The sequence below is a fragment of the Dryas octopetala genome, chromosome 2, assembly GCF_963921425.1.
Source record: "Dryas octopetala chromosome 2, drDryOcto1.1, whole genome shotgun sequence".
Lineage (NCBI taxonomy): Eukaryota > Viridiplantae > Streptophyta > Magnoliopsida > Rosales > Rosaceae > Dryas > Dryas octopetala.
This window is the reverse complement of record NC_141367.1, coordinates 11,064,775-11,082,412: the sequence shown is the minus strand read 5'-3', so window position 1 is coordinate 11,082,412 and position 17,638 is coordinate 11,064,775. Positions and strand designations below refer to the sequence as shown.

At 37.8% G+C, this 17,638-nt stretch overlaps 2 protein-coding genes and 1 pseudogene across 3 annotated transcripts in view; all 3 read right to left on the bottom strand.

Moving 5' to 3' along the window:
- Nucleotides 1–1,202: 1,202 nt before the first annotated feature.
- LOC147293053 (uncharacterized) lies at nt 1,203–5,061 on the bottom strand (annotated as a pseudogene). Its single transcript, XR_015120238.1, has 9 exons — nt 5,013–5,061; nt 4,737–4,791; nt 4,238–4,316; nt 3,752–3,811; nt 3,020–3,122; nt 2,468–2,572; nt 2,185–2,365; nt 1,897–2,078; nt 1,203–1,768 (listed from the first exon to the last, which is right to left on the bottom strand). The product of XR_015120238.1 is annotated as an uncharacterized LOC147293053 (transcript).
- A 345-nt stretch (nt 5,062–5,406) lies between these two features.
- LOC147293052 (putative disease resistance protein RGA3) lies at nt 5,407–12,063 on the bottom strand. The gene is made up of 5 exons (XM_086231726.1): nt 10,866–12,063; nt 6,552–9,582; nt 6,368–6,429; nt 5,535–5,630; nt 5,407–5,443 (listed from the first exon to the last, which is right to left on the bottom strand). Exons 1-2 carry the CDS (start codon nt 12,021–12,023, stop codon nt 6,643–6,645), a joined length of 4,098 nt encoding a protein of 1,365 aa, XP_086087852.1. The 5' UTR covers nt 12,024–12,063; the 3' UTR covers nt 5,407–5,443; nt 5,535–5,630; nt 6,368–6,429; nt 6,552–6,642.
- The window catches only part of LOC147293047 (putative disease resistance protein RGA3), a 96,758-nt gene continuing 84,534 nt past the window's right edge, over nt 5,415–17,638 (bottom strand). Inside the window, exons 7-8 of the mRNA XM_086231719.1 lie at nt 5,535–5,630; nt 5,415–5,443 (exon numbers count right to left, since the gene is read on the bottom strand). The gene's annotated coding sequence lies outside the window, so the exon portion shown is untranslated. The remainder of the gene's footprint in view (nt 5,444–5,534; nt 5,631–17,638) is intronic.

The following is a 17,638-nucleotide window of genomic DNA, read 5'->3' as shown; positions in this document are numbered from 1 at the left end:
CCAAAGGTTCTTAATGTTCCTAGTCATAGACTTTTTAATTGGGCACTAACAACTCAGATAACTATTTCGACACAAAAATGCTCGGCCACATGGAGGGCTGAGGGTCTTGTCAAAACACGCATTGCCGGGTGTGAGGCGAGATTTCCGACCTTACACGGGCGTGCCATTATTCGGCTTTAAAAATGAGTGAATGAAAACTTTAATAAAATAAATTCGTTGCGCCAAATAGAAATCTAATTTCTAAAAAAAACAATTGTGCGATAGGAAATGAACCGAAAAAGCCTATTTAAATTCTTTTTTTGCCTAGATCGACTAGAACTTTTAACAACCAAAATGTAAATAAAATAGCAACATGAATTTAAAAGAAAGTTTAATGGGGAAATAATACTAAAATAAATTCAAAGAATTACAAGAGGTGTTCTTGCAAAACCCAAAATACAAATAAATTGCATAAGCATAAAGAAATACAATTAAAAGGGCCTTGAAAGGTTGTGCATCTGGAGCCTTTCATTGATCCTTGTAGCTCCCTTTTTATAATAAGTCATTTACTGTGTTCCCAAATTTTATAGCCAAGTGTGTGACTTAGAATAACTTGCTTTTAGAGTAGGTAGACAACTGTAGATGAGCTACTTTGAGTGGTGGATAGTTGTAGATGAGTTGAAAATGAGATAAGTTTAAGTTGATGAGTCACTTTTGGATTGCAAACATGTCCATCCGAAAGCCATCCAATATGGTCAGTCAAGAGCATTACACTATTTGGATTATTACTTGATGATCATCCTTATATTTCAACTTGCTGATATCCAACTAGAAAAGTACATCTAGTGTTGAATTTAGCATCATACACTACGACTCTAAGGCCCCATCCTTATTATCCTAATGACATTTCATTGATGAATATTTGTATGTCAGCATATATGACTTAATTATTATCTATGGTTTTGGATGACTGATTGTCAGCAAACGAACTATAAATTGTGCCATGCATGTTACTATCTAGTCGTCCTGTATTTTGGTGTAATGTTTAATTTTTGATTACTGTCACATTTTCTCTCTGATTGTGATCTCTTGTTCTTCCATTCAATGAAAATCGTTTGCTAAAGCACACGACATCATTGCATTAAAAAGAATAACAATGTGGAAATCCAATGTGAGCATATCATGCAGGTTGGGAAAAAAAAGTTTGGGTTTTGATCGAATTACTAATCAAAGAGTACAAGAAAAAGAGACGATGCATGCCTAAACAGTACTAATTATTGATTGTTTGAAGCCAATGCCTAACTTGACTGATTAGCAGGCTGAGTTGTAAGTCCAAAACCAAAGGGGAAGAGGGGATCATAATGTGCATCACCAACATTCATAGGGAGCTGATAAACTGTCTTGAACCAAGACCTTGGAAGCAATCCAGTGAATCCATAATCACCAAAAAGAACATCAGCAATTCCTTGCCCTTCAGTTCCAGGCAGCCATGCAGCCACAAGAGCATCAATTGAAGAAACGTAGGGCACAATCACAACCGGGCGGCCGGAGACAATAATAACAATGCATTTGGCCCCGCCACAGACGTTGGTGATAGTGTTTGGACCCGGGTCTGCAATTGTCAAATTCAAACTATCCTCGTTTGTCTCGGTGTAGGGGTGCTCTCCAACAGAAACAATGGCATAGTCGAACTTGTTTGACTTCACAAAATCAGCATTAGGGTTTTCACTGAAGATAACTTCTGTGCTGGGATCAATTGCAGCTTTGATGGCACTTAGGATTGTGGTTCCTGTACACAGATGAATTATGGTCGAAATTAATTAAGCAGATCGACTATGACATTGTATATTGTATTGCAAGGCTTAACATTCCTGGTGTCGAATATACACTTAACACAAAAAAGCAGATAAAATATACCAGCAGTGAGGTTGTTGCCACTAAGTCCTTGCCAAGTGAGAGTCCACCCACCACATTGATAGCCCAAATTGTCAGCTAGCAACTAGGATCTTCTTGGCCTTTTTAGGGAGTGGCATATTTTCTCCATTCTTCAAAAGGACAACTGACTTCATCACTGCTTCCCTTGCCATATCTCTATGAGCCTGCAATTAATAATCATATAACATAACATAAGCATTCATGACTACTTTATCATCATTCATCAGGTACATTAATTATTTTAGAAGGTTTAGTATAAGAGATCAAAACCTGGCTTCCAAGCTTGTTAGCAAAGCTCTGATCAGCCAAGGGGTTCTCAAACAGACCCATCATGAACTTGACTCAAAATTCTCCTAACTGCATCATCTATACGGCTCATGGGGATACGCTTGTTATTGACAAGGTTGGTCACAGTGCCAATGAACTCAGTATGATTGAAGGGAACCATGACCTGAAAAATTAACACAAGTTATTAGAATTGCATAGTTTAAAAATCAGAATTAGAGTTTTTCTACTTGTATTAGCATTCATATTTGATTTGTATACAACTAACCATTTCAATGCCAGCTAGAAGACCAGCAAGAACTGAATTCGGGTAATCCGAATGGGGTGGATAGGTAATTTTGTCAATACCCTGAAAGTCTGAGATGACAAAACCCTGAAATTTGAACAATAACATGGTAGTAATTAGTACTGCTCATTCATTCATTCATCCATTCATGTCAGAATTTACACTTAGATAATAACATGGTAGTTCATTTACACTTAGATAATAACATGCATGACACAATTCACAATTTATAAGTCATTTGCATAAGACTTAGAGCCCTATTAACGATGATTGGAGATATATGTATACCGATATCTCGTGTGTGAGAAATTTCTTATATGTTTATCTTTAGAATTCGTTTGAGATTTTTGAGACTAAACATTATTTGGTCATCAAATATTTATGATACGATTATAGAGTTTGACTGATGACATTCTTATACCTTGTGATACTAACACTCACTTGAAGAAAACGAAAGATATATTGTTTGAGCAGGTATACTCAGAAGGGCTGTTAGAGAGTCACATCTAGGGAACTAAATATTGAGAGCCTTACAATCGAGTGCCCAATATTTGAGAAGAAATCATGTCCCTGAGATAATTTATGGTCAACATTGGGCTTGACCAGAAAGTGGGCCTCATTAAATCTTAATCCCATTCTGAAATGAGAAGGATCAGTTAGTCCGGATAGGCATAATTCAAGGAACAGGTCATCCAAGCAGTTATCATCATTAAAATGGTTTAAAATGCTTAATGTGAGAAGATTATAAATATATGGTCAGAACAGGCTTGAGGTATGGGACTTTATTGTCGAACAGTGTGCTACATTGAAATATTCTGCATTGCATGAAATAGACGACTGCAGTTATTTTGTTTTGGTCAAAATGATCGCAGAAATTAGCAATGCAGAAAATGACTGTGAAACAGGCAAAGGGAACTGGTATTATTCTTTGTTCAAGAGTTAATTTCGGTATAGAAAGAGCTTGGTATTTGAAAATATATGGAACACTTAACTACTGATACAGGAAAAGAGAAACCCATCAAAAGAAGAAAACAAAAACAGGAGAAAAAAAAAAAATCAACACAACATTTTGTGGAAAAAGTATAGATCCCATAATTTGGAATTCGAATTTATCGAGTCACATACGAATACTGGAATTTGTTCCGAAATTAATTGGATTATTGATGCAAGTAAGAAATGTGAGGTTTGAGTAAGATGTACAATCAACAGCAGAGTATTTATCATGAATTGCATTATCTACAATGGAACAAGTAATTAACCAAGTACCTGCAGTGCACTATGTATTGCACACCAGTTCTTCCTTTCGAGTTATAGGCTCTTGAAAACCTACAAATCATTCCAACATAATAGTTTAAGCCAATTGTAGGTTTAAAATGCTGCATGTTTGCATCAATCACATGGTGCAACAGAGACTGCTGATTGCATTCCTTAATTTCCTTCTCTGTCATTTCACCATCTTTGTTCTATTCAACTTTACACACAGCTCTGCTGATTGCATTCCTTAATTTCCTTCTCTGTCATTTCACCATCTTTGTTCTATTCAACTTTACACACAGCTCTTGTGCCCTTACAGTGTAATTAATTAAGTCCTTGCTCTCTCTCTCTCTCTCTCTCTCTCTCTCTCTCTCTCTCTATCCTTCTCCCTCTCTCCCTTTCTCCTCTCCTACCACAGCTCACCCAACCAAAAAAAAAAAAAAAATAGAAATACTGAATTAACAGATAAAAATAATTTCCATATAGAGTAAAAATTACCTTAAACAAGTGGTCAACCAAGAAGTGTGATAAAGAACCCACGCATACCAAGAAGCATTTCCTTGTAACAACAGGGTATCTGTGCCATAACAAACATGTCCAACATGGCTTAGAACATATTTATATGCATTGTAATAACGAATATAATTCTAAGCATTATGCAAGAACTTAATTCAGAAAGGAACATGATATCAAAATAAGAGGCTAGCTAGCTTGAGAAAGACACAAACATATGAATATCATTTAACAAATTCAACACAACATATATTGAAAAAAAAAAAATCTCAAATGATAAGCACTCAAGCTAAATCTTTGAATACATACAAGTCAAGTATATAAGGAAAATGATTTTTAAGAATAACTGGAACAAAAGATGCCAGTAACTGATCAGTTCTTATGATTATATGGAAATGCAATATATTATTAGGGTAATTCTCATGATCACGTCACCAAATAGCCAAAAATGCAGTGTGATGCAGGGCAAAGGGAACTCAAGTACCAAGACTAAGTTTGCACTTATTGCACAGCACTTGTTCTTCCAATTGAGTAAGAGCCTGCTGAAAATCGAAAATTATGACAAAATAATAATAGATGCCATTTGGAGAAAAAAAAAAAAAAAGAACCTAGGAAGAACATAGACAAGTGAAAGATAGAGCAGAGGCAAGAGAAGAGTACAAAGCATTAACAAAACTATTTAAACCTACTATGCGAAGATATAGGGGGCTAGAAACACCCAAAACACCAGGGAGATTTAAGAAGAAAAAGATTCCATTACTTGATGCTCATATTTGTTGAAGTCACTCAACCCAAAAGTTGAACATAAGTGTGCTTATTCCAGTATGCTCCTTGCTTGGAAAGGAGAGGATTATTAAAACCTGAAACAAAAAAAGCATAGATGTTAATGCAATGACACCAAAACTTAAGTGTTAAAACTGTAGTCTTTTTTTTTTTTTTTTTCTTTCTTCTTCCTTTTTGTTGTAGGAGAGAAGGAACTTCCAATGACGAAAAGTACTAGTAATTTAAAAAGAAAACAAAACGACACAAACAGCATAACAAACCAATAAGTAGTGAAGTAAGTAAATGAAAGTGAGAGAGAGGAGAAAGAGAACAAATCACCAATTATTGATTTGAGAAAGAAACTTGCACTTGATTCTGGAATATGAGGAATCTTGGGCCACTCCGGTGGCTCTCCTTGGTGCATCTTTCCTTTAGAAGGCAGAAATAAAAAATCGTCAGAAGTTTATATTGGTGGTGTTGGATATCATCTGCAATGTAGATAGATACTTCAGATTCTCACATTTACAAATGCAGTTCTTCAACAGATGATAGGTTCCCTGACAGGATCCTCCAATAAATTAAATGTATACTTGCAATGGACACTAGCCCCCCAAAACTGCAAAAGAGTATCACCAAGTTGTCAAATTAACTGTGGAGCTTATGTCGTAAACAACTCAGTTTCTTCAAACAACAGGTATACAATCAATGAAATAAAATGATCTGCAAGAATCTAGCCCGGAAGATAAAATATTATGTATGATGCATCCCTCTCTTTCTTATCCCATCTAATAGAATATTTAGAATATCCCATTTACTTAATTGGAAATGCTAATTGAAACCTGACCCAAAAAGTTAAAAAGTTCCCATGAGAACCAAACTCATGAAGGACCATACCAAATCTGATATGTATTATAAACTTGTACAAGATTCAGCTTGAAGCCTATTATGCATGAACAGATGTTAACATCAACTTGATCACTGAAAGTATATCCAAAATAATTCTTACTAAAACAAAAGGAATATTATAAACAAAAGGACTTTCACTATTCCTTGCAGAGTCGATCTACCACTAAGATGTGTCAACCAACTATGCTAATCTGACAATTCAAATCTCTGTAAATACAATTCGAAAATTCATTCATGATACAAATATAGTAGGTTTATTGATTGTTATTTTTCCGTTTCATTGTCATTATGATTCCCTATAAAAAGGAACATAATATCCAAACTAAGAGGCTAGGTTGAGAACAAAACAAACAAGTATATGTATATAATATACAAAAAGCAACGCAACATGTCCTGGAAAGAGTATATATCTATATATATATATTAAATGATAAGGGCCTGAAGTACCTGGACTAAGTTTGCACCTATTGCACATCACTTGCTCTTTCCAGTTGACTAATAAGAGTCTCCTGAAAAGTGAAAACCCACAAATTATGGCAAAATAATAACAGATGCCATTCAGAAAACAAGCTAGGAAATACATAGACGTGGAAAAGATAGAGCAGAGTACAAAGCAATTAGGAAAGCATACTTTGTGAAACTTGAAGCAATTAGGATGAAACTGGCGCATCTTGCAGAATGTGTGATAGTTTGCTGAGTCGTCGTATGGTTTCAATCAGTCTTCAAATACCTCTGATTTCTGGAATGTGAGAAATCTTGTGCCATTCTGGGCCACTCCCCTTGGTGCATCTTTCCTTTAGACGGGGACAATTATAAATCCATAGATTTTCTAACTTGGTGAGGCGTTTCATAGATTTAGGTAGATACATCAGATTTTCACAATGCCAAATATCCAGCGCGGTGAGAGATGTAAGTCTACCCAACCAGTCTGGAAAAGCCTCCACTCCGTCAAAAGATGTTATCCGCAAAGATGTTAGAGAAGTGAAGTGTTGAATTTGTTGGGGCAGAGACTTGAGCTTAGGCCACCCCTCCAAATCTAATCGTTTAAGTTGTGGTATAACCTCAAAATTGGGGAAAGAATCCAGCTCCTCCCAGAACCCACCAATAGACAGTGTAGACAAATGAGTGAGACAGTGTAGCCCCGTTGGCAAATATTGTAATTTCCCACAACTCTGTATAGTGAGTTCGGAAAGAGATTGCAACCTGGATACGTCTTCTGCCGCAGATATCAAATTGCCACAAGACTTGATTGACAACGTCTCAAGAGATGTGCAGGATGGTAGCCCACTCGGCAGACTTGTCAACCCATCACAAGTTTCAATCTCCAACTGATGAAGGGATGTGAGGTTGTCTAAATTGGGAATACTCTCTGGAGTCAGGAAACCACTTATCGACAACCTCTTAAGTGAACGAAGGGATGTCAGGCTCTGATTTGAATTCCATGAAATTAGCTTAGGGCAATTAAATATGCCCAAATTCTCAAGGACGGGGGCATGGTATTCAAGCCCACTCGGTAGGCTTGACAATTCATCACAACCTCCAATATTCAAATCACGGAGGTATGGGAGGACGTCTGAAAATGGAATGGATGTGAGATTGGGAATTCCACTTATTGACAACGTTTGAAGAGAGGTGCAGTATTCCAACCCCTTTGGTAGGCTCGACAACTGAGGACATCCAACAATATTACAGCTGCGGAGAGATACAAGGCCTTGTGTTATGGGAATGGACGTCAGATTAGCGCATCCGCTTATATACAATGTCTGAAGAGAGGTACAGTGTTGTAACCCACTTGGGAGGCTTGATAGTTTCTCACAAATCAGAATCTCAAATTCGAGGAGAGATGTGATGCCCTGTGTAATTGGAATGTACTCTAGACTATGGCAGTCTGATATAGTCAACATCTCAAGAGGGAGTGTGTCCAGCCCATCAGGTAAATGCATTAGCTTCGTACAACGATCAATAGACAGCGAACGAAGATTCTGGATGTTTCCAAACATCCTTTCCGGCAAACATGTAAGCTCCTTTACATCTCGTATATCCAAAGAAGTGAGAGTGGTTAGTTGACTGCTTATAATATTTTCTAGTGGCATGGCGCTGTCAATACCATCTATGCTCAACATCTGGAGAGATGGAAAATGTCGACTGCTGGGTGCATTTCTCAATTGGCCACAATACTCGATAGATAACTCCTCAAGACAAGGAAACACAATTACTTTTTTTGGTGCTTCCATCCATTCACTTAGCATCCCGCACTCACGAATTGTCAAGGTTTTCAATGCTGGAAACAAAGCCCTTGTCTCATTCCTTGTCGTACTAGTTGTACCGGAAACACTGTTATACCCATAAAACTCAACTCCCAGGCATTTTAGCTTAGGCATATTGTAAATCACAACATGTATAAGATTTGGCAAATGACCAAGCATTGGGATTTCTTCACATTCCCCGCAATTCCATAAGTAAATCTTTTTCAAATTGAGTGGCAGCCCACTCATCATCCATGATGCAAATTTAGCACCCATGAAGCTATAAATGTCTAAGCTTTCCAAATTACAGTGCGGTTGGAGGCCGTCTAATACAGCCTCATCATTGTTGCTGCTTTCCCTGCCATACTTCCATTCAAATGTTAACTTGCGTATGTTTTCTTTCCCCACTAAATTTGCTTTCTTTGCTTCTTCTCCATCTACAAGTTGCAAATTGTTAATTCTTAATTGACCTTTCAAATGGTTTAAGTCACCCAGCTCCTCAACTCCAGGACTCGATTCCCCACCAAGAGAATAGTAACGTAATGTTTGCAGATGAGTCAATCGCCTCATCCTAAATGGAACTTCGACATGCATATCGAAATAAAGATGTCTCAAGTTGATCAAATTTTCCAATTCCTTCGGAAGCTTTCTAAGAAACTTATTATCATGCATTCTTAATGTCTGTAGATTATAGAGTTGACCAATAGATTTGGGGAGAGCTTTGATTCTTGTTCCAGAAACATCCAGGTACCTCAAGTGTCTCAGTTCACCAATTGAAATTGGCAACACCTCCATATCCACCTTATATAAATTTAAGATGCGCAAAGCTCTAAACCTTGGGAAGATGCTATTAGGGATATTGTCATCATTCAAAAACAGTGAGCGCAGTCTTCTAACACTTGTGTTTTGCATTATTTCTAGTATTGGAGTAGAAATCCGTGCAACATGTCGAATCTCAAGTGTATCATCATTATCATTCTTCTTGATGTCTGGCGTCATGCTCTCAGATTTGGATACTTCTTCAGCAAGATCGTGCACAAGATCGTGCATCTTGCAACTGTTAATACTGCCAAACTCATCTTTCGTAGCATCTTGAAATAAAGAGTTTTCCAATAAAATATGAAAATATTCATTGCCAATATCCTCCATCTTTAGATTACTTGTGTCAGGGTGGAGTAATCCTTGAGCCATCCAAAGTTGGATCAAGTTCTCTCTTTCCATTTTGAAATCTTTCATGAACATTGAGCAATATGCAAAACACTGTTTCAGAGATGCTGATTTTAGATTATCAAAACTCAACTTCAAAACTGACATGACTCTCTTCTCTTGATCTTCTTGTAAGTTCCATATTCTACTTTCTTTAATCGACAACCATTCATTTGTTGAAGTTTTAGAACGCAACAAGCTTCCCAAAACCTGTTGGTACATAAGTGAGAATTTATACTTAATAATGAATAGGTTAACATTAGCAAGATTTCAGCTACTATGAGGGACTGTGAGGCACAAATTTATAAGACCACTTAGATTAATGAAATGGCATTTAGTTTTTTAGTTTTATGTTAGTTTTAACTCTCAGAGCCTTCACAAGCTAGCCACATTCTACACCCTAAGGGCCCGTTTGGTTCAAGTTTTGGAGGCCTGAGAATGAGAAATTAATTTTATTCACATGTTTGGTAAGTACAGGTAAGAGAAATCAATTTTTGGCCCAAGGGAATCTGATGCCCTTATTGAGGGGAAAATGAAACCCTTACTGGAGCAATGAAATTGATTTCCCTCTCTTGGAAAAACATTTATTGCTTCTTTTGGGGCAAAATTAACCCTACTATTATTCCAAAATAAATAATAGATTAGGGTACAATTGGAAAACTGACCAAACACATCATTTATTGCTTCCAATTCATAGTTTAATTTCTCAAGCTTACCAAACACAGAAAAATGAATTTCACATTCCCTTCTCCTTGGAAAATGCAAAGGAATTGATTTCTCAAAAAATGAATTCCGTAAATCAAACCAGCTCTAAGAGGAAATGGGGTAAACTCATCAGCGAATGTGGTCAAAAACTGGATGAGGAATAAAATGGGTTTTGGTGAGGTTTTTTTTATTTTAGGGTTTGTAATTTAAAACGTATTATTGGTTGGGTAATAAAATGGGTATAGGTGAGGTTAAATATGTGTCATTGAATTAACTCTAAGGGCTCTTATAAAGTAATAAAACAGTCCCTCATAATTAATCCCTCGTACTAGCCATTCTAAATATTAGCAATAGTAACAAAGCAAAAATGGTATTTTAATACGCAATGTTCACTATATTCCAACATTCTTTTGGATCAATGCTAAGGGCAATGGTGATCTCCATTTTTTCCATATATTAGTCATACTGGTGTTTGAAATATAATTATTATGAAGCAACTTGTAGTCATGCATGCATGGCTTAGTGATAATCAGTAGTATTACAGTCATACTGGTGTATGTAACAGAGGAATCAACTTCTTGCCCAACTTTCTTTTCTTGTACAGTCTTTGTTAATTAGAGTTATACGGGTGTTTATTAAACAACTTGTACAACTCCAAAGAGAAGAAATTAAAGAAAAGAAGAGAAAAAAAAATATTTCAAGTAACTTGTGGATTGCAGCTTTATTAATAACAAATAAAAAAAAGTGTAAATTAACTTCAAATATATAATATGATAGTATATACATACCTTTGCCACCAACGGTACACCTCCACACTTTTTAGCAATCTCACGTCCAGTTCTCTCTAGATCTGGGTCTATTGGAGCACTACCATCTGGAAACGCTCTACCCTTTATTATAGACCAACATTGATCTTCAGATAGCTTGCTTAAATCACACCTACTTCTAGGAAGCGTTTCCGTCAATGATGCAACTTTGGCACTGCGGGTGGTGACAATGATGGTGCTTCCCCGAGCAGAATTGAGAGTTGACAAACAACTCTTGATCAGAGTGTTCCATTTATCCTCATCTTCATTCCAAACGTCATCGAGTATGAGGAGATATTTTTTCTCCGTCAACTCTTTTTTGAGGGTTGTGATCAATGCTTCCTGAGTTACTCTTACTGCTGGTTTTGTCGGGTCGAGAGATTCTAACATCCGGATTAAAATGGAATTGACATGAAAAGGGTCAGATACACACACCCATATCTTTTTATCAAAATATTTATCCACGTCAGGGTCATTGTAGATTGACTTAGCCAAAGTTGTTTTTCCTAGGCCACCAATTCCCACAATGGCCATAACCGAAAGATTTTCTTGATTGTTGGAGTTGGTCAAAGTTGCAATTATGTTTGACACAACCTCCTTTCTTCCAACAATGTTTTCATCTTGGTCAATGAATGAGTTGGTTTCTCTCTCCTCTCTAATTCCATGAGGGGTGTCCTCGTCCTTGGCTTGATAATTTGAAACTAGTCCAATAAAAGATGCCTCACTCTTGAGATCCACCAAAGAGGCATTGATTTTCTGGATTTCATGTGCCATTTTTTGACGAAACAAAATGGGATTAGAGAGAGAGCAGAAGTTGAGTACCTTTCTCTTGATATGGTTTTGCAGCTCCACTTTACGGCGGAGAAGTTCATAGTCGATTTGGTCCAACACATCGTCTGCCTCATGAGCTACGTCTTTAAGTTTCTTGACCCAGATTTCCACAGCCTTGGGACGACCTTGTGGTCGGTGGGAAACATCAGCTAAGAAGTCTTGAATGGTGGACAAGGACTGGCCCAGCTTTGTTAACTCGGTTTTGAATCCCCAGGCAAGATTGAATTCTTTTGCAGCAAGTGAAGTCACCTTCTTCGGTATTCCCTCCACAGAAAAAGTAAACACAGTTTCTAACATCTTTCCTTCCATACTCAAGAAGACACAAAGAGCAGAGAGATATGTTAGAGCAGAAAATTCTGAGTAGATTGAAGCCTCACAGTATGTGTTTCTGTCCGAATAATTAAGGGGCTTACTATATACACTTAATTTGCAGCATCTTATTATTATTGGTGGCCCATTTATTAATTACTTTTGCTTTCTGCAAACATTAATTAATGTCCATAATAATTCCATATTGCCGGCTTTCTAAAAGGAGGTCACGCGTTTTCCATATTTTGGGTCCCATGTACACAAACTTGAAACCAAAGAGACTCATACAGCTCAGGTTTCACAGACTCCAAAGTCGGTTTTATTTATTCGGCAATTAACTTCCTTGTTTGATTCCTTGTGTTTTCTTTTTGGTAAAAGATTCCGTCTGTTTAATTTTGTCATGTTAAGCTGATGGTCCAACACCGTGAGGCACACTTGTTCTGTCAAGCGTCAATAATATATATGGTATGCTTGGGTTGGTGTGAATAATTTGCATATAATTAACATACTCTGCAGGACACCGCAAGTCGCCAACCAAGTGTGCTTAATTTACAAATGATGTTCTTTTCTGATACAGAGGCCAAAGTGATGCTATAAACTTGTAATGTGTTATTATCAAAACAAGCCGTTCATAATTTCTTATTATTTTAATGCAGATTTATTTAAATCATTATCAGAGTTAGGTCTGTTTGATAGACAAGCAATGATAGTGGTTCCACATCAGCAAGCAACTGCATATAATCATCAAGGGTGAGCTCACCAGTCTGTCTTCTATTTGTATGAACCAATTATGAATAACATCTACTGGTCAGATATTTTTTATATGACCCTTAGCTCAAGTGGCATCGGTGGGATGGGTGAAAAGTTACATGGGATTTGGACATGGCTCCTCTCTTATTCGGTTGGGATATTGGGTTCAGTTTAGGTAGTTTAGCTAGAAAAATGGGGTCATTGTAAATGTATAACCCATATGAATTGTAAATTTGTCGTACCCAAATGAAGTGTGGTCAACACAGTAAACACAACTGCATATAGTCTGGCTTTGCAGAAAGGTTACGCGTTTTCCACATTTTGGGTCCCATCCACGTACACAAACATGATATGTTACGGTTGTCAAATTTAACCATTTGATCAGTACTCAGTAGTGTTCCTTCAACTGGAGGTCAAAATATATACTCACTACCAGAATTATTGATTATAAGAGCTGATGGATTCTGTCACTTTTGGTTAGAATAAGTGACTGTTGTGTTGATGCAAATTCTCGTAAGGTAGATGCAACAACTTAGATAAGTTGACCTGGCTGATCAGGTGCTTTGCTGGATGATGAAGTGGATGCTGGTTGAGATCTTCCTGTAGACAAAAACAAGATCAAAGGAGATGGACCGGTGTGGTACCAGCCAAACACACTCCGATGATGAAATCAGTGGTGGTGTTTGATGGTGGGTGAGGAAGAACAAAGGAAGAACTTGGGAGAATGGGAAGAACAAGGCAAATGTTCTGGGTTATTCTCAGCAAGTTGGGTAGGCTTTTTTTTTGTAGAAGGGAATGCAAGTGTTTTTGCGTGTATATTGGTGGATTGCTAGATGCCTCATTTTGTGCATATGTCTCGATATATATAGGCAAAGGAAACCTTAATGAATAAGATACCTGCATGTGAATGAATGGTTGCCAGAGACCCACGCACCTGGTCAGACCTAGTCGCATGCTCAGCTGCTTGCTTCCTCAGCATTTAATGTTGCATTGAATGCCCCATTAAATGCAAGGTTGGAAGGTTCAGGCAAACTGTTCCAGTAGTCATGAATGCAAGCCTGATATTCTATCCGTCAGAAGATTGTGTCAGGTGCATTCAAGTGTGGCGGTTCGTCCCAGCGTGATCTTCCTGGGAATGGCGGCGGAGAGCCGAGCCGAGCCGATGCGAACACATGTTTTCATGTGAAGACACGAAGTCCACGTGTGGTCGGATCGGACATGAGATTCCAGGCCGAGCCGGTCCCATAGACTGGGGATCTTTCCGAGCCCTAACTGGTAGACGCCAGAACCCGAAAAGAGACCATCTCCTGTGCCTTGCCGAGCCGAACCGGGGTGATCGTGGGAGGATGGATACTCGATCCCTTGGAAGATCATCGGTTCGGCTCGAACCGAACTTGGAGGACCAGGCATGGAGATCCGGTCCGAGCCGGCAGAGGCGATGCTGAGTGGTGATGATGTGGAGGTCAAAGTTTTGACCACTGAGAGTCAACTCCGAGGTGGATATTGACCAGCCACGTGTCGAGCTGTGATTAGCTGTTCGGATTGATGTGGATTTTCCCACAAACATGTTGTTTGTGTGATTTATGTCGGGCAACATGTCCCCTAACCATGTTCCAGCCCACGTGTGATTGCTACAATCAATTGATGCTACAATCAGTCCCATACAATAAACCATTTAAAAAAAATTTAATTTGAAATAGGTAAAAATAAATTTTTGCATGAATTTATTATTTGGGCAAATGGATTTTCATTAATTTTGTTGGTAAAATAATATGGATATCCATTTCATCAGAACAAAACTCCTAAATACATCCCACAAACATCATGAAATCAGGAATAGATTAAAAATATTATGATCAAATTCAACAATATCCCCCACAAACATCATGAAATCAGGAATAGATTAAAAATATTATGATCAAATTCAACAATATCAAAGTGCTACATAACCAATAAACAAAAGAACAAATTTTGAAAAAGAAAAACGCTTGGGTGCTGCTATTCGGACCCAATTTTTTTATCAGTAGCACAAACAATTTAAGGATATATTTTTAACTTTTAATTTTATCTCAATGTAAATTGACTGTTAAGGACAAATATTTAATTTAAAATATACCCAACATCATCAGTATATCTAACAGCTCATATCCAACATCTCCACTTATTTCTCCAATCACTCTACACATCCAAAGATAAAATAAAATAAAGGTGAGTATAAAAAGTGTTTTGGGGCTATTAATACAAAAAATTGGTTCCGAATAGCGGCACTTTTTAGGAAAACAAGTTGAATATACTAATAAGTTTTAATATTTTTTAAAATAAAAATGAGTGTAAAAAGTGTGTTAAGGCTACTAATAAAAAAATTGGGTTCGAATAGTGGCACTCTAAATAAATACGGAATTCCTCATTCAAACCCAAATAATAAAACCATAAAATTGTTTTTCTCATGCAAGTGGCGCCCTTCGAAGATTTGTATCATAAATATTTAAATACTTCAGCATGATTGACAAAGGAACCAGAAGATGTTAAATATAAGTAATATAGTAGTAGCTCTTTAAATTGTAGAAGAATGAATTAAGGTACCTCGCAACAGCTACTGCCACTACAAGAAATAAAGGTTTGGGCGACGAACCTAGTTCCTCTCCCAAAGTCGGATTTCGTCGCCCAAGAGTTTGGGCGACGAACTCAGTTCGTCGAGAGTTTAGCCGCCCAAGTCACGACGCCCAAGAGTTTGGGCGACGAACCAGTAACTTTCGTCGCCCAAAGACAGCTTGTGCAACGGATTTTTTTCGTCTCCTAAATCATATTATTCGTCGCCCAAGGCCTATTTTGGGCGACGAATAAGACATTTCGTCGCCCAAAGAAGGTTTGAGCGACGAATATATCCGTCGCCTAAACATGCTTCGGGGGAGGAATAATTAATTTCCTCGCCAGAACATACTTTGGGCGACGAAATATTTCGTCGCTTAAACACTATTTTGGGCGAGGAATAGTGATGTTCGTCGCCCAAATCATGTTTAGGCGACGAAGATGTTCGTCGCCTAAACATATTTTAAAAAAAAAAAATTGTTTTTTATTTAGATTATATATTTGAATTTAATATTTAAAAAAAAATCTTTATTCAAAAACTATATAAAACAAAATTAATAAATTTATATATCAAAATATCCATACAAAGTAGTAATAACCATAATGATCAATCTATTCTAAACCAGTAGCATCATCATCATTCATATCTGACGGAGGTTGATGAAAAGATGGTGGCAGGACAAACCCAGGTATCGCCTTAGTCAATGCAGCATACAACGCCTCCTTCTCTGCTCTCTCAGCTCGTAAATCCTCCTGCAACTTCTTCACTTGAGCGGACAACCCTGCGACGACTGCAGATGGCTAAGAAGAAGATGAAGACGAAGACGAGGATCGAACATCACGAATCCGCCCATATCCCATGCCGCGTATTTCCTTACCGGGCCTAACACCCAATGAGTCTATCATAATACGAAGTCTGACATCGGGATCGGGTACTGGAATCGACTCCAACGGAGTACTCGGAGGGTGCTGCTCAGCCAAGCTCTCCAAATATATTCTCGAGTTGGCCACCATCTCATCCTTCAAAAATGTTATATATACAAGTAACCAATTAGAAAAATAAATATAAAAAATTGTGAAAAAAATTAAAATATAAGAAACTAACATGTTTTGCCTTGGCCGCATCACAACCGGGATGAACATAGATATCCCCGAAAGTGTCTATCTCCGGGAATTGCGACCCACGCTGAAAAAGAAAATAATTTTGTCAAAGACCCAACCAATATTAAAGAATATATATGTATTAAATTAAATAATGACGTACCCGACGTCGCGACTCCACTCGATATGAGATGGGCGTCGGACCACTATGATGGTTAAACGGCTTCCCTTTCCGGTTGCTGGCGTTGGCGACCGACTTCTTCTGTTAAATATTAAGCAAATTATAAATGTGTTAGTGTATGCATACAATAATAGAATAACAAAACAATAATCGATTTTTTAAAGATCGCACAAAAAATGATAAAACGTACCAAAAACGACGGACTCATGAAATGATCGCACAAAAAATGCCACTGGTCAGACCGCTCTACCAACTCCATAGGGGGGTTCGCCAATGCCTCAACTGCCGACGAAAATCCCTTGAAATACACGTGTAGTTCGTGCTTCCACTGCCTGTAGGACTTGATGAGTAAATCTGTCATGTACGTGACGGTGAGCGGATCATCCATCTGAATGTCAAAGTTAACCTGAAAAAATATTAGATTGTTATGAATGATCAAATTTATCGTTTTGAATTAATTATTGAGCTATATACTCACTGAGATTGAGCGGATCACTTTGTGTTGAATCTCTGCCGGCAATTTTTTCCAAGTGGTTGCAACCATGGCGCACTCGGCACGGATAATAGCCCCCACATCGTGCGAGAACAAACTGTCAACGTTAGGATCTAACGGTCGTCGGCCGTTTTGCACACACATGACTGGAATCCGCGCCCCAGTACTGCGCACGATCCGAGAGGACTTCAACCCACTACATGGTCCCCTCGTCGCAGTGGATGACGTCGCAGTAGATGAAGCGGAAGCGGAAGCGGAAGCGGTGACCTGACTAGAGCGGTGAGATTGACGAGCCCTTCGTGGCATAGAGGGGCTCCCAGTACTCGAGAATGGCTGAACTACATCATTGGGAGCTGACTCCATCGCCTTCCACCTTATAACTAAATTATATTTCTCAAACTAATTAATCTACATTTTGTAATTAAACTAGTTTTTATATTTAAAAACTAACAAACTAACTAATCTACATACAAACTACCTAATAAATTTTATAATTAAAAA

Bases quoted from the DNA above. Each gene is read 5' to 3' on its own strand.
- LOC147293052 (XM_086231726.1), bottom strand. From the start codon at position 12,023: ATGGAAGGAAAGATGTTAGAAACTGTGTTTACTTTTTCTGTGGAGGGA. The intron at 9,583-10,865 runs GTATGTATATAC...ATGTACCAACAG, and splicing joins GTGTACCGTTGGTGGCAAAG to GTTTTGGGAAGCTTGTTGCG.